The 13,918-nt window shown below is 35.7% G+C and overlaps 1 protein-coding gene across 4 annotated transcripts in view; it reads left to right on the plus strand.

Moving 5' to 3' along the window:
- Positions 1 to 13,918, plus strand: part of OSBPL8 (oxysterol binding protein like 8) — a 216,193-nt gene that overhangs the window by 160,697 nt on the left and 41,578 nt on the right. For all 4 annotated transcript variants that reach the window (XM_030819936.1, XM_030819938.1, XM_030819937.1 and 1 more), the window contains 6 exons: positions 1,552 to 1,653; positions 3,641 to 3,844; positions 6,814 to 6,898; positions 8,783 to 8,954; positions 10,880 to 11,117; positions 11,709 to 11,893. In XM_030819936.1, coding sequence (XP_030675796.1) covers positions 1,552 to 1,653; positions 3,641 to 3,844; positions 6,814 to 6,898; positions 8,783 to 8,954; positions 10,880 to 11,117; positions 11,709 to 11,893 — 986 coding nt within the window. The remainder of the gene's footprint in view (positions 1 to 1,551; positions 1,654 to 3,640; positions 3,845 to 6,813; positions 6,899 to 8,782; positions 8,955 to 10,879; positions 11,118 to 11,708; positions 11,894 to 13,918) is intronic.

The raw sequence follows: 13,918 nt of genomic DNA on the forward strand, positions 1-13,918 counted from the left end.
AAGGTTGTTGTGAGGATTAAATGAGGTAATGATAATGCAAGTAAAGTGCTCAGAACTGTGGCTGATTCACAGAATGCCCTCAGTGTTAGTGCTCTTATTATTTTAATTTGCAGTAGGAATCCTATGTAACATTTAAAATAATGAGAATGATACAGGCATGAATACTCTTCAAAAAATGTTTATTGGGGGAACTTTTTGCATGCTAAACACAAAATCTACATGTTTCTATAGGTTGTTACTTAGAAAAGGTCTGAAAAGACAGTGTTTTCCAGAAGGTTAACAGTCATCAATTCAGAGGATTGGAATAGGATGGGGGTATAATAAAAATGGCTTCTAGCTTTATGTTTGAAATTTTTATTGTGAGGCTGTGTTAATGCATTGTGTAATTAAAAAGAGGTAAAATTGGCCAGGTGTGGTGGCTCACGCCTGTAATCCCAGCACTTTGAGAGGCGGGTGGATCACTTGAGGCCAGGAATTCAAGACCATTCTGGCCAACATAGTGAAACCCCATCTCTACAAAAAATACAAAACTTAGCCGGGCATGGTGGCATATGCCTGTAATCCCAGCTGCTTGGGAGGCTGAGGCACAAGAATTGCTTTAACCCAGGAGTTGGAGGTTGTAGTGAGCTGAGATTCCGCCACTGCACTCCAGCCTGGGTTACAGAGTGAGACTATCTCAAAAAAAAAAAAAAAAAGGTAAAATTATTTAAAAGATATGTAGAACTGGACTAGTGATCAGAAAAACTAGATTCTAACCTTCGTGTTTAAGACTAACTCCTGCTCAAAAAAAATATATAGTATTTTTATTGTAAGATTCTGGAATTCTAAAAAAAAAAAAATTAAAAAAATAAAAAGATTCTGGAATTCTAAACTGGTTTAGACTTTTATACTCCCACCATTATAGTATGAAATTCTAAACCTCTTTAGAATACTAGATTAGGATAAAAGACAGTGTGGTGATTCCATAAAGACCTAAGGACAGAACTACCATTCGATCTAGCAATCCCATTACTGGGTATATACGCTAGGGAATGTAATCATTCTGTTATAAAGACACATGCATGTGTATGTTCATTGCAGCACTGTTCACAATAGCAAAGACATGGAATCAACCTGAATGCCCATCAGTGAGAGACTGGATAAAGAAAACGTGGTACACCATGGAATACTATGTAGCCATAATAAAGAATGACAACATGTCTTTTACAGAGACATGGATGGAGCTGGAGGGCATTATCCTTAGCATACTAACTCAGAAACCAATACTGCATGTTCTCACTTAGAAGTGGAAGCAAAATGATGAGAACACATGGACACACAGAGGGAAACAACACACCCTGGAGCCTTTCAGAGGGTGAGGGTGGGAGGAGGGAGAGGATCAGGAAAAGTAACTAATGGGTACTAGGCTTAATACCTGAATGATAAAATATATACAACAAACCCCCATGACACAGGTTTACCTATATAACGAACCTGCATTTGTACCCCTGAACTTAAAATAAATTGCTCATTTCTGTTGTTTTTAGCTTTTCTATTATTTCTATAAAATAGGTACAAAAGAAAAATTACCGAGAAGAAAAGAAAAGAGCCACAAAGGAGCTGCTCAGTACAATCACAGATCCTTCTGTTATTGTTATGGCTGACTGGTTAAAGGTCAGTGTGTTTTGAATCATGAATTCAGATTGCTGGATGTTTACCTACTGGAATGGAAAAGCCTGGAGTATACCTAAAGCCTACAAGACAAAAACAACTCCTAAAATGATTGTTTTTCACTGGCAAAGAAACTATTATTGTATTCCCGGAGGTTCTGTGTTCCCATCTTAATGAAGAGAAGGAATCTTAATGTCTCTCTTAACAATAGCATCAATTACATACAGTATAGCAGTTCTTTTAAAAAAGCTTTTTGGTTTGTGTGATATGTTGTCTAATACAATATGCTGTAAAAAATACGTTGCTTGCTATTCCAATTATTAAGTATTACCGTATACTTGGTATATCATTGAAAAGATGAGACAAACTTAATATAAAAGCTATTTTAAAATAATCAGTTGGATACATAATACATTTTTAAAAAATGAAAATTATTAATTATCAGACAAGTACACATTGCTGTTTCCAGACCCTATTCTTTTGGCCTCTGGTTATTTTTATTTCCTTTTCTTTCATCCTGTTTACTGTATCCTCTTTCTCATTCTTGTTTGAAAGACAGCTGTAGGAATCCTAAGTTTAAGAGTGATCTCGTAGGACTCTGACCCACAGAAAATTTTAGTACTTGGCTTGTACCTGAGAATCACCCCAACCCTGAAAGCTTTCCACTTTTGCCAAGACTTACTAAAGCCTCTGACCTCATAATCCTTATGAAATCTGTCATAGGACTCCCCTCACTAAAATGAGAGTCTAGTGATAGTTTCCCTGACAATTCAGTTAACTAATTCTAGGGTTTTTGATCTTGTGCTAATAACACCTTCCAACTTGTTTTGACTCTACTTAGAAGTGCATTAGCTCAAGATCTCACTTAGGTTTTTCAGAGTTAAAGCTGCCCTCTGTTAAGTCCCCAACACATTGCCTGGCTGACTTCCTATGCCTTACCTTCCTTCTAATAATTTGTCCTCCATGTTCTGTTGAATCTCCATGATCCAAAATGTTATTTCAGGGTACCTATCTTCCTTTCGCCTCTCTTGTCTTACCATTCTTTTACATGTACACATATCTTAGATTTTCTCTTTTCTTCATGCCTGGCTCCAAACTCCTTCTTTCTAAATGTTTCTTGTTGAGAGTTACTGTGATATGCCTATTTGGGGGATTAGGGAATCCTGTATTATTTCGTACTTCATGTAGGTGCATTGAAATAACAGATGTTTTACAGTAAATAAAAGTATAATTCTTATTTTTGATCTAAATATTAACATCCTTTCACTATTTTGAATTCACTGAATTGCATAGACACAGTTTTAGTAGATGATGGAAATAGAAATTTATAGAGAAAGTAGTTTTAGACTTACTATTGACATAGCATTAGACCCTAGGATGAAGAACATTTTATGAGAGTATAGGGATTCATGTAACTTGATTTTAAAATATCCTCCAATAAATTTAAATGGCATACTTTATGTAATTACTAGGAACAAAGTAATTTGAATAAGGTAATTTTAGGGGCTAGGAGGAAGTTATTTTCTCTTCCTACCACTCACCAAATACTTAGGGAATGCCTAGTGTGTGCCAGCAGTGTTTTCAGCACTGTTGATGTGGTGAAGGGGAAAAATTGTTTTAAGCAGAATCATCATATACACACAAATAAGATTACAGCCGTGATCAATGTTACAAAAAGAAGAATATCAATACTAGGAAAGTATATTTTAATGGCCCGTGACCTGGTCAGGGAGATTAGGAAAATTATCCTACTTATTGCACTACTTTGAAACTGTTGGCCTGTCTCCCACTAAAATTTAAGTTTCTTAGAAACAAGAGCCATGTCATTGTCATGTCTGTTTGCTGTGCTTGCCATGTAGTAGCTTTTAAATAAAATATTTAAAGTGTACATGTTATGGAAATTTTAGATTAAAACATCTTATTTGCAGTTATTTAGTTTGGACCTTGGAGAACAGATCTTCCTTTTTAAAATAAATTTATCTTTCTGTAGATTCGTGGTACTCTAAAGAGCTGGACCAAGTTATGGTGTGTGTTGAAACCTGGGGTGCTACTGATCTATAAAACCCAAAAAAATGGTCAGTGGGTAGGAACAGTTCTTCTGAATGCCTGTGAAATCATTGAACGTCCATCAAAAAAGGATGGCTTTTGTTTCAAACTTTTCCATCCTTTGGAGCAATCTATTTGGGCAGTGAAGGTATGTAAGCCCTTGTTATATAGGTGAAAGGTAAAGATGATAATCCATGAATAGAACTGAGACACATCAATCAAATGAGTTTAGTCCTCTGCCAGGACTTGTAAATCTGTTCCGCTTTCCAGTGCATTATTTCCCATTCTGCCTCTACCCACAACAAAATGTGCACCAAAAAGCTTTACCTTTGAGGTCTTTTTATGTTGCATCTTTTTATCTCTTTTGCCCTTGGGGATTCAATTTGTACTATGTTTTTTTCCGTTTGTAATTACTAACTCGGCTTTGTAACATTCTATTATATTTATTGTTGTTGGTTTTTTTTCCCACCCACCTGCCCCCCCTCCCCCACCCCCCTGTTATTTTTCTGTTTGTCAGAATGGTAAGTAGGATTCCCTGGAACAGAAACTGCCATTTATTTTTGTGGTCTTTCCTGTAGTGATGTAAAGGTGTGATGGGAAGCCTATAAGCAGAAGCAATCTTACTTACTCAAAAAAAAATTTTCTTTTTAATTACTTACTCTTGAGAAAGAGGCAGGTTTCTTTAAAGATGAAGCATTAATGTTTTTTATAACTGAAAAGCATTACTGTGGCTGGGTGCAGTGGCTCATTCCTGTAATCCCAGCACTTTGGTAGGCCAGGGCAGTTGGATCGCTTGAGCTCAGGAGTTTGAGACCAGCCTGGGCAACATAGCGAAACCCCATCTCTACAAAAAATACAAAAATTAACCGAGTATGGTGGCATGTACCTGTAGTCCCAGCTATTCAGGAGTCTGCGGTGGGAGGATCACTTAAGCTTGGGAGGTCGAGGAGGCTTCAGTGAGCCATGAGCATGCCACTGCACTTCAGCCTGGGCAACAGAGCAAGACCCTGTCTCAAAAAAAACAAACAAAAAAAGCATTATACTAACTGAATAAATGAATCAAGTTTAAGTGGTTTTGTGTATGTATGTGTGTTTTTTAGGCAAGGTTTTCCTGTCACCTAGGCTGGACTGCAGTGGCATGATCATTGCTCACTGCAGCCTCAACCTCCTGTGCTTAAGCAGTTCTGCCACCGCAGCCCCCCAGGTAGCTAGGACCACAGGCATGTACCACCATGCTCAGCTAATTTTTTAAAACATTTTTTTGTAGAGATGGGGTCTTTCTGTGTTGCCCAGGCTGGTCTTGAATTCCTGGGCCCTCCTGTCTCAGCCTCCCAAAGTGCTGGGATTACAAATGTGAGCCACCATGCCTAGCCTAGTTTAAGTTTTTACAAAATGATCATTGCTTTAGTTTCTAAGAAGGCCAGTTATCATAGAATAAAGAAGTTAGAATTTCTCCTTTAGGGAAAACCACCTAATTGAGATTATGGTTAACTAAAAGTAGCTTAATCCTTTTTTCTTGGGCGGGGAGGGTATTGCTTAATAATGTAATACACATACACCTAGGAAAAGATTTGGACTTTTTAATCTTTATTTCGGTAGTCTGGAGTCACAGCGAGAATAAATTTGGGATTACCGAGTTAGTTCCATTCTGAGGTTAGGTGCTTCTTGCAGGGGAAAGAATTTAACCCCCTGAACCTCTGACATTTATATATTAAGCGATTCTCAAGTGGAGAAAATGACTTTCAAAACCTTTTTAAACAAAAAATATATATATAAACATATGTATATAAATACCATATATACACATATACAAAAATACTATATACACACACATATACGTGTATATATATATATAGTATTCTACTACTCTTAGGAATTGCAAGCATTAAAATAAATTTTTAAGCCATTAATGATTTTAATGTCAAATTTATAATATTTAATTCTTAATATTGGAAGAAGAGAGAAATCTGTATAATTATATAAATACTTCCCACAAGCAAAACCTACTTAGGATATTGTTTAAATATTTTAGAAGCCAGTGTTTGTGATTAAGAAATAGTAACAGCTATGAGTTCTTTGTGTCAGGTACTTGAGTATTTTCCATGAAATCATTTATTCTCATACCTATAAGGAGGATACAGTTTCTTCCCATTGTACACATAAAGAGATTGAACCCTGTTTTTCTAGCACGGAGCCATGATTGAAACCCAGGCAGTCTGATTCCATGTCCCACTATATACTGGTTTTAGGAACTGGCCCATAAATTGTAAAGCTATTTGAAAATGCAGAATATTACGTTATTTGTTAAAGCCATATTAATTTTTTTTCTGTTTTCATTTTGAAACTACATCTTTACTTTCTAATGTTTTATGCTTTTTGGAAATTTATTTTGTTTTTTGACCTGATAACTTTAAAGAACCTTTGAAAACAACTTAAAAATTAAGCTTTTGTATCAAAATTATACTTTAAATTCAATACTTAGTTTCCTTTCCAGATTCGTGTCTACCTAAGTTTAGCATTGGTGATACTAATTAGTGTTGGTGTTATATACTTCTAAAACAAACAACCCTAGCCAACAACAACAACAGAGTTTCTTTTTCATGTTTCTGGAAAAATAAAATCAGCTTATATAGTTGGTGTTTAAAAACAGGCATGTGTCATTGGTTATAAAGTGGAGATTTATTTTTCCTAGACCCAGTTAAAATTCATTTCTCCTTTTTTTGAATTATAATTCTATTTCCACATGCTTTCTTTAGCCTTCTAGAAATTTAGTATTTCTTATCTCATTAGTTGTATCCATGGGATGGACATTGTTAAGTTAAAATTTGGTTTAATATGGTAAACCTTAGGTTCTCTTTAGTATGTAAGCAATATGTAGAGATAATATTTAAGCGATAATTCATTTGTTCAGTTTTCTGCTAAGGAGATATATTTGTTAGAAACTTTTTCTTAATACTTAACGTTTGCATTCTCAAGAACGGTGAAATTTAAGCTTGTTTGCTTTTAGATTATAATCCATACCTGATTTAGATTATTACAGATAATATTGGATAGTATAAAGCTGAGATCTCATAATACTTACTCTATACCATTTATTTTGTTTATTTTGTTACTAAGGGTCCAAAAGGTGAAGCGGTTGGATCCATTACTCAACCCTTACCTAGCAGTTATTTGATCATCCGAGCTACTTCAGAGTCAGATGGTAAGTATAGTTTTTGATGGATTGGATTTTGGTCTTCATTTTTAAGAGTTTTTTTAATGCCACTTTGTATTATTCTGGGGAAATATATTTTTAGTATGGCATTTGCAGCAGAAGCATGGTAATCATAAATTGTTTTGAATGCTAAATATATGAGTAACATAATAGACAAAAATCTGATAGAAAGGAAGCATTGTGTGATTTACTGATGAGTTAGCAGTTCAGAGTTTTCTTCTTCATCCTCCATGGACATATTAACACCTTTTTATTTGTTAGTGGTCTTTATGGTACTCTTAAAGATACATTTGATACTTTTTATATTTTACTACTAAATGTTACCATTTATGAGACATATACATTGTTTTGGTTTGTTTTTTTTTTTTTACATAAGACATTCGAGTACAACCTTTTTTATTCTTCCTTTAACACTTAATTCATGAAGCAAATATGGGGAGAGAAAAACTTAAATGATATCAAGGTAACTTTAAAATCTTAATAACGGATTTTGTCCTCACTTTCATGCTTTCATGTTTCGTAGTTTAGACAAGGTTGGTATAGGGAATCTTGTAACCTTCCAAAGTTTACTTTTATCTGATTTTGTTTTGTTTTTGTTTTTTTGAAATGGAGTCTCACTCTGTTGCCAGGCTGGAGTGCAGTGGCACGATCTCGGCTCACTGCAACCTCCGACTCCCTGGTACAAGCAATTCTCCTGCCTCAGCCTCCCGAGTAGCTGAGATTACAGGCACACGCAACCACGCCCAGCTAATTTTTGTATTTTTAGTAGAGATGGGGTTTCACCATGTTGCCCAGGCTGGTCTCACACTCTTGACCTCATGATTCGCTTGCCTTGGCCTCCAAAAGTGCTGGGATTACAGGCGTGAGCCACCACACCTGGCCTCAGATGATTTTTTTTTTTTTTTTTTTTTTTTTGAGATGGAGTCTCGCTCTGTTGCCCAGGCTGGAGTGCAGTGGTGCAATCTCGGCTCACTGCAAGCTCCGCCTCCTGGGTTCACGCCATTCTCCTGCCTCAGCCTGGGACTACAGGCACCTGCCACCACGCCCGGCTAATTTTTTTGTATTTTCAGTAGAGATGGGGTTTCACTGTGTTAGCCAGGATGGTCTCGATATCCTGACCTCGTGATCCGCCCGCCTTGGCTTCCCAAAGTGCTGGGATTACAAGCATGAGCCACCGTGCCCGGTCGATGATTTTTTTAAATTAAAATATAGGTATGAGCTTTCAATATGAAAATGCTTTACTTGGCTGATATTCCCAGCAAATCTTGAAGTGATATATATGAAAATTAAGAGCCCTAAACAAATATAAATGAAAAGTTTTCTGCTAATTCACTTTTAAATTTTTATTTAAAAAATAAAACTATTAATGTTTCTCTTAACTAATATGGCAGTTAGTGGTAGCATTATATAGGCATTTTCCTGACTTAAAAAGTTTCATACATACAAGTAGAATGGATCTTAATCTTGAGGATAGACCTCCTATTAACAAAAACAGTTACTTCAGATAGTTTGTTTATAGTAGAATCATAAATCCTCAAGTATATTTTATAGTACCTTGCTTGATACCTTCAAATTATACTGCATGTTAATGTTCTAAGATTTGAAAAATAACGTATGCTTATTTTAGATTGGGTATACTTTGTAACGCATGCTGTATACTATTCATTTATCAGTGGTTTCTAGCTGCTTAGTATGTGAAAAGCATTTGAAAAACTGAAAGATTTCATTAAGAAATTCTAGCAAGAAGTTATGTTCAGATTAACTTTTCCAGTGCATGTTTCTCAAAGAAATAGTGGTAACAGGGTAAGTTAAGATGCATGCTAGTTTCATAATTTTAAAAATTATACTGCTTATGAATCTGTGTTCTTTTAGGAAGGTGCTGGATGGATGCTTTGGAGTTGGCTTTGAAATGTTCTAGTCTTCTTAAACGTACAATGATCAGAGAAGGAAAGGAACATGACCTGAGCGTTTCATCAGATAGCACACATGTGACTTTCTATGGCTTACTACGTGCTAACAATCTCCACAGTGGTGACAACTTCCAGTAAGTATATATTGCCACTGAATTGGTAATGTTACAGAGACCATACTGCTCACAAAATTAGTTGGCAGACCTAAAATTTTAGTAGTGTAACTAGGACTGAAATTTGCATATCTTCCCATTATATGGCCTAAGAACTGGCTTAAAATTTGTTTAGCTGCTATAATCAGTTGTAGAAATGTATTTCCTTCATTCCAGCCAACATGATTTACTTTATCTTTCCCAAATATAGCCATGCTAATTATTCACCTTGTCTGTGCATGATGTCCCTTCTATTAAGAATGATTTCTGCCTCCTACTCCTTGCTCTTTTCTCTTGTCTATATATTCTTCAAGATCAGTCTCAAATATTACATCAGTGTGAAACCTTACAACTATGAGACATAATCTGTCTTTCTATAGAGTAACATGTTTTTAGTAATGGCACTGGACTTACTCTACCTGGTATTTGTGAAATTCGTTTATATCCTATTTGGAATGGAACTGTATCCTATTTGTGGTTTTATTCCCTGAAGCATTTATTGTAGTTAACACTAAAAAAGCATTTGTCCAAGGAAACTGGGCAGTAGTGCAAAGATTTTCTTGAGATTCAGGTCTTTTTGTTGCTTTGCAGGAAAAACGTTAGACTTTTCTATTTCCTCCCTTTCCCCACCCCTTGGCTTCTGCTCTGTAGCCACTTTCATCAGCATTGAAGTTGCTCTTCTCAAAGTTAGACTGCTATTCTCCTCTTCTTCATATAGCCTGATTTAGACATTTCTTCCCTATCCTTTTGCCTGTTTCTCTTTTTTTCTCTCTGTATTACTTTAAAAAATTTTTTAGAGCCAGGGTCTCACTCTGTTGCCCAGGCTGCAGTGCAGTGGCACAATCATAGCTCACTGTAACCTGTAACTCCTGGGCTCAAGCCATCTCAAATGCATCTCTCCTGAGCTCAAGCAGTCTCACCCTGCCCAGTAGCTAGAACTACAGGCCTGTATTACCACACTGGGCTGGCTGGCTGGCTTATCTATTTATTTATTTATTGAGACATAGTCTCACTATGTTGCCCAGGTTTTTTTTCTCCCCACTCTCTTTAAAATCTCCATTACCTGACCTTTTATGTTATTTCTTTGTAGACCCACGATCTGGAGCTTAATCCCAAGTACCTGGTGCCTGAATGAGATAGGATGGAATGGGGTGGGCTACTGATAGAGGAATGGGTATTTGTTGGAACTTCTTTCCAAGACTTTCCCCCTTTTGTACAGATTATTTACCCTAATCACTTTAAGTGAGAATAGGGTAGATTAAGCAAAACTTACTTGATTTTAGTCCATAGGTTAATTTCCTTCAGCTGAAATTTTCATTTTTAATTCTCTGTGGATTTTGGCTCAGGATTAAACCTTTCAGACGAATAGAATTTAATATAATTGTTTATCATTTACCATTTTCATATATTTTTCTTGGACTCACGTGAGGTGACTTTGGAAACCTTCATATACAGGTGGAAAGTCATAATTTATTTGAGTTCAGTTGAGAATCTGATTATCTGGACCTGCATTTTTTCTTCATACCATAAGTGACAGTGAGATTGATGCAAATGATGCTGTTAGAAAAACTAAGAAAAATGTCTAACAAGAAGTCTAAAATTTTGATTTTGGAGGATTTTAGCCCCAAGTGGTAGAGAGGCAAAGAGCCCAGAGTGTCATCTTTTCGCATTTCTCCAGGTTTTTAATTTTTCTATGCCTCTGTTTACTAATCTGTAAAATGAGAATAATAATAGTACCTATCTCATAGGGTTATTTTGAAGATTAAGTGAATTAACACTATGTAAAACACTTAGAACACTGTCTGGCACATAGTAAATGATCAATAAATGTTATATATAATTATTATTTATGAATTGAGCATTCTTAACATTGTTTATTCTTCCTCCTAAAAATTCTTTCCCTTAAGGTTAAATGATAGTGAAATTGAACGACAACATTTTAAGGACCAAGATATGTATTCTGATAAATCTGATAAAGAAAATGATCAAGAACATGATGAGTCTGATAATGAGGTGATGGGGAAAAGTGAAGAAAGTGACACAGATACATCAGAAAGACAAGATGACTCATATATCGAACCTGAGCCTGTTGAGCCTTTAAAGGAGACTACCTACACTGAACAGAGCCATGAAGAACTTGGAGAGGTAAAAGTCTGCTATTTTTAGAGATTCTGGATTTTCATTTTCTTGGGAATTCTTAAATGAAATTGAAGATATTATTTGCTTGATCTATTGCCTATTTTTCTGTGATAGAATGTGATATTTTAAAAGTTGCATACATGTGAAATGTATTAGGATTTACAAACAACTAAACACATATACTCACATAAATACCAATATATTCTATTAAATTTAAACTTTACGTTTTCTTCAAGCTTGATTTTGAAGTAACATATTGCTTGATGTCATTGCCAGGTGCAAAGTTGCAAGGAAACATGAGTTTATAACTTTGTTATTGCCAGTGCATCATAGAAGTAAATGTAGTGTAAAGTAATAGGCTATAATATTTTTGTAGTGGATCTCTTGTATATATTGTTCACTTTGATGTCTTTTTCAGCTACCCTTTTTTACCTGAGTTTTATAGCTGTAGATTTTATTTATTATTTTTTGTTTCCACATTTAAAAAATGCTTGGAGTAGTCCTGAAAAGAGTTCATATTTTCAACATTAGCTGGCTTATTTACATATCTGTCTGAAATAAATATAACGTTTTGGTAATTTTCATTAATTGATAAAGGCAGGTGAGGCTTCTCAAACAGAAACTGTATCTGAAGAAAACAAAAGCCTTATCTGGACACTATTGAAACAAGTCCGTCCTGGCATGGACCTATCCAAGGTGGTTCTGCCTACATTTATTTTGGAACCCCGTTCTTTCCTGGATAAACTTTCAGATTACTACTATCATGCAGATTTCCTATCTGAGTAAGTAGATTCTTATTTCTTAAAATAGACAATACTTCATGATTTTAGAAATTCTCAAGAATGCTATTCTCAATTATCGTTCCTTTCCAAAATCAGGCTCTAATGAGACATCTCTCTCTGTTCTCTACCACTTCTGTGGTTGACCCTTAGTAAGAAGCATATTTAATACTTTGCTATAATGTTGCCATTTATGAAGTTGAATTGAGATATCATAAGCCTGAGGAAAACAAGAATTGTACCCTTTACTCAACAACACTGCTGTTATAGGCTCCTTAACCTCAGTTCACTAACCTAACAGAGAAAGAGAGGTGATTAGCATCATTTGTTCTCCTCTGCAAAAGCCCTTGTTCAGTCCCATCCTGGGGCCTCTGATTTTGCTCATACTTATCTGTCTGCATGCTTGTGAGGTATGTACGGCTTACCAGAACTAGAATGCTCTGCCAGTTGCTAGCTTTTGGAACAAGTCCTTATTTTCTTTGCTTCTCTTCTGAAGCTGCCAGCTGGTCCTGGGTGTAATTTTGAAGAAGGCACACCTAAAGGAGGGAGAGGAGGTGCTATCCACCTCTGTCCCAGCAATTTCTCGGAAAACCAGTAAACTTTGCAAGGAGCAGCAACTTTGTGTCCATGCTTCCAATTCTTACCTGCTGCCCCTATTCCAGCAATAATGGTGTTTCAAGGCACTGTGCTTTCTGTGCCACTGATATCTGGCCTTGCGACCTGATTTTTAGAATCTTTATCAAGACTTATTTTCAGTTTTTGTCTATAAATGGCGTGAGCGAACACTGAAAAAAATAATAAGCTGAGTCAAAAGATAATTGGTAAACTGGGAAATTTTTGCAAATTTCATCATAGACAAAATGTTAACCTCCCTAAAAAAAGCTCTTAAAAATTGAATGAAAATGATTCTATAGAAAAGGAAACTTATAGAAAAAGGAGTAGAAGAAATTACTGGGCAGTTGGAAAATGAAGAAATAGGAACAGTCCTTAAACATGTAAAAACCTCATGCAAAATAAGGAAAATGTACATTTGAATTATAGTAAGTTATTGTTGTTTATCCACCACTTTGACAAAAAGTCAAAAAGCTTTTATATCCTAGTTCTAATATCTTCTGCACTTTTATCTGTCTGGAAATTCATTTCTCTCAGAATGTAAGGCAAATTCCTGTGAATCACAAAATTTTCTTGAGAGATGCCCCCCGTCTCAAATAGAAAGATTTTACTTTTCTGGCATTACACACTGTTGCCAAGATTCTGTTGGCAACCAGGGACTATCATACACCACCATGGGCAGTGCAGAGTAGCACAGCACCCTGAAGGTAATCTGGCAGTATTTACCAAAAGTATAGATGCATGCATCATTTGATCCACTAATCTCACTTCTGGGAATAACTCCTACAGATATAATGCCACATATACAGAATGGCATATATACAAGATTGTTGCAGCAAGGTTTGTAATAATAAAACATTAGCTGTAACTCCAGTGTCCAGCACAGTGTACTGATTAAACAGTGTGTGACACATCCACCCATATAAAGAAGAATTCCATAAACTGATCTGCAGGGACCTCCAGAATTGTGTGTGAAAAAAGCAAGGTGTACAGAAGAATATGTGTAGTTTGCAACCCTGTTTTAAGAAAAACAGGACTGTTTATTTATATATGCTTGTTTATGCCTAAAGAAAACTTAAAAGGAAGCTTTTTTAAAAAGTTACCTATAGAAGGTAAGTAGGAACAGTGTGGAGAGACGGGGCAGTAACAAGACATGTGTACCTCTTTATATTGCTTTGACTTTTGAACTATATATATTTAATTTTAAAATAAAATTGCATAGTGAGGGAATTTAAAACAAGATGGAACGAGAGCAATCAGAGGGTTGTTACTCCAGAAAAGCACAAGGTTTCAACTTAGCACAATTGTCAATAAGCCTAGGTCTGTGCTCTTCTGTCTCACATCTCATCTTAAAAAGTCACCACATTGGACTGTCAGACATGCTTGTGAAATGTAAATGCCTTTTTGTAAATAAAG

The sequence above is a fragment of the Nomascus leucogenys genome, chromosome 10 (genome assembly GCF_006542625.1).
Source record: "Nomascus leucogenys isolate Asia chromosome 10, Asia_NLE_v1, whole genome shotgun sequence".
Lineage (NCBI taxonomy): Eukaryota > Metazoa > Chordata > Mammalia > Primates > Hylobatidae > Nomascus > Nomascus leucogenys.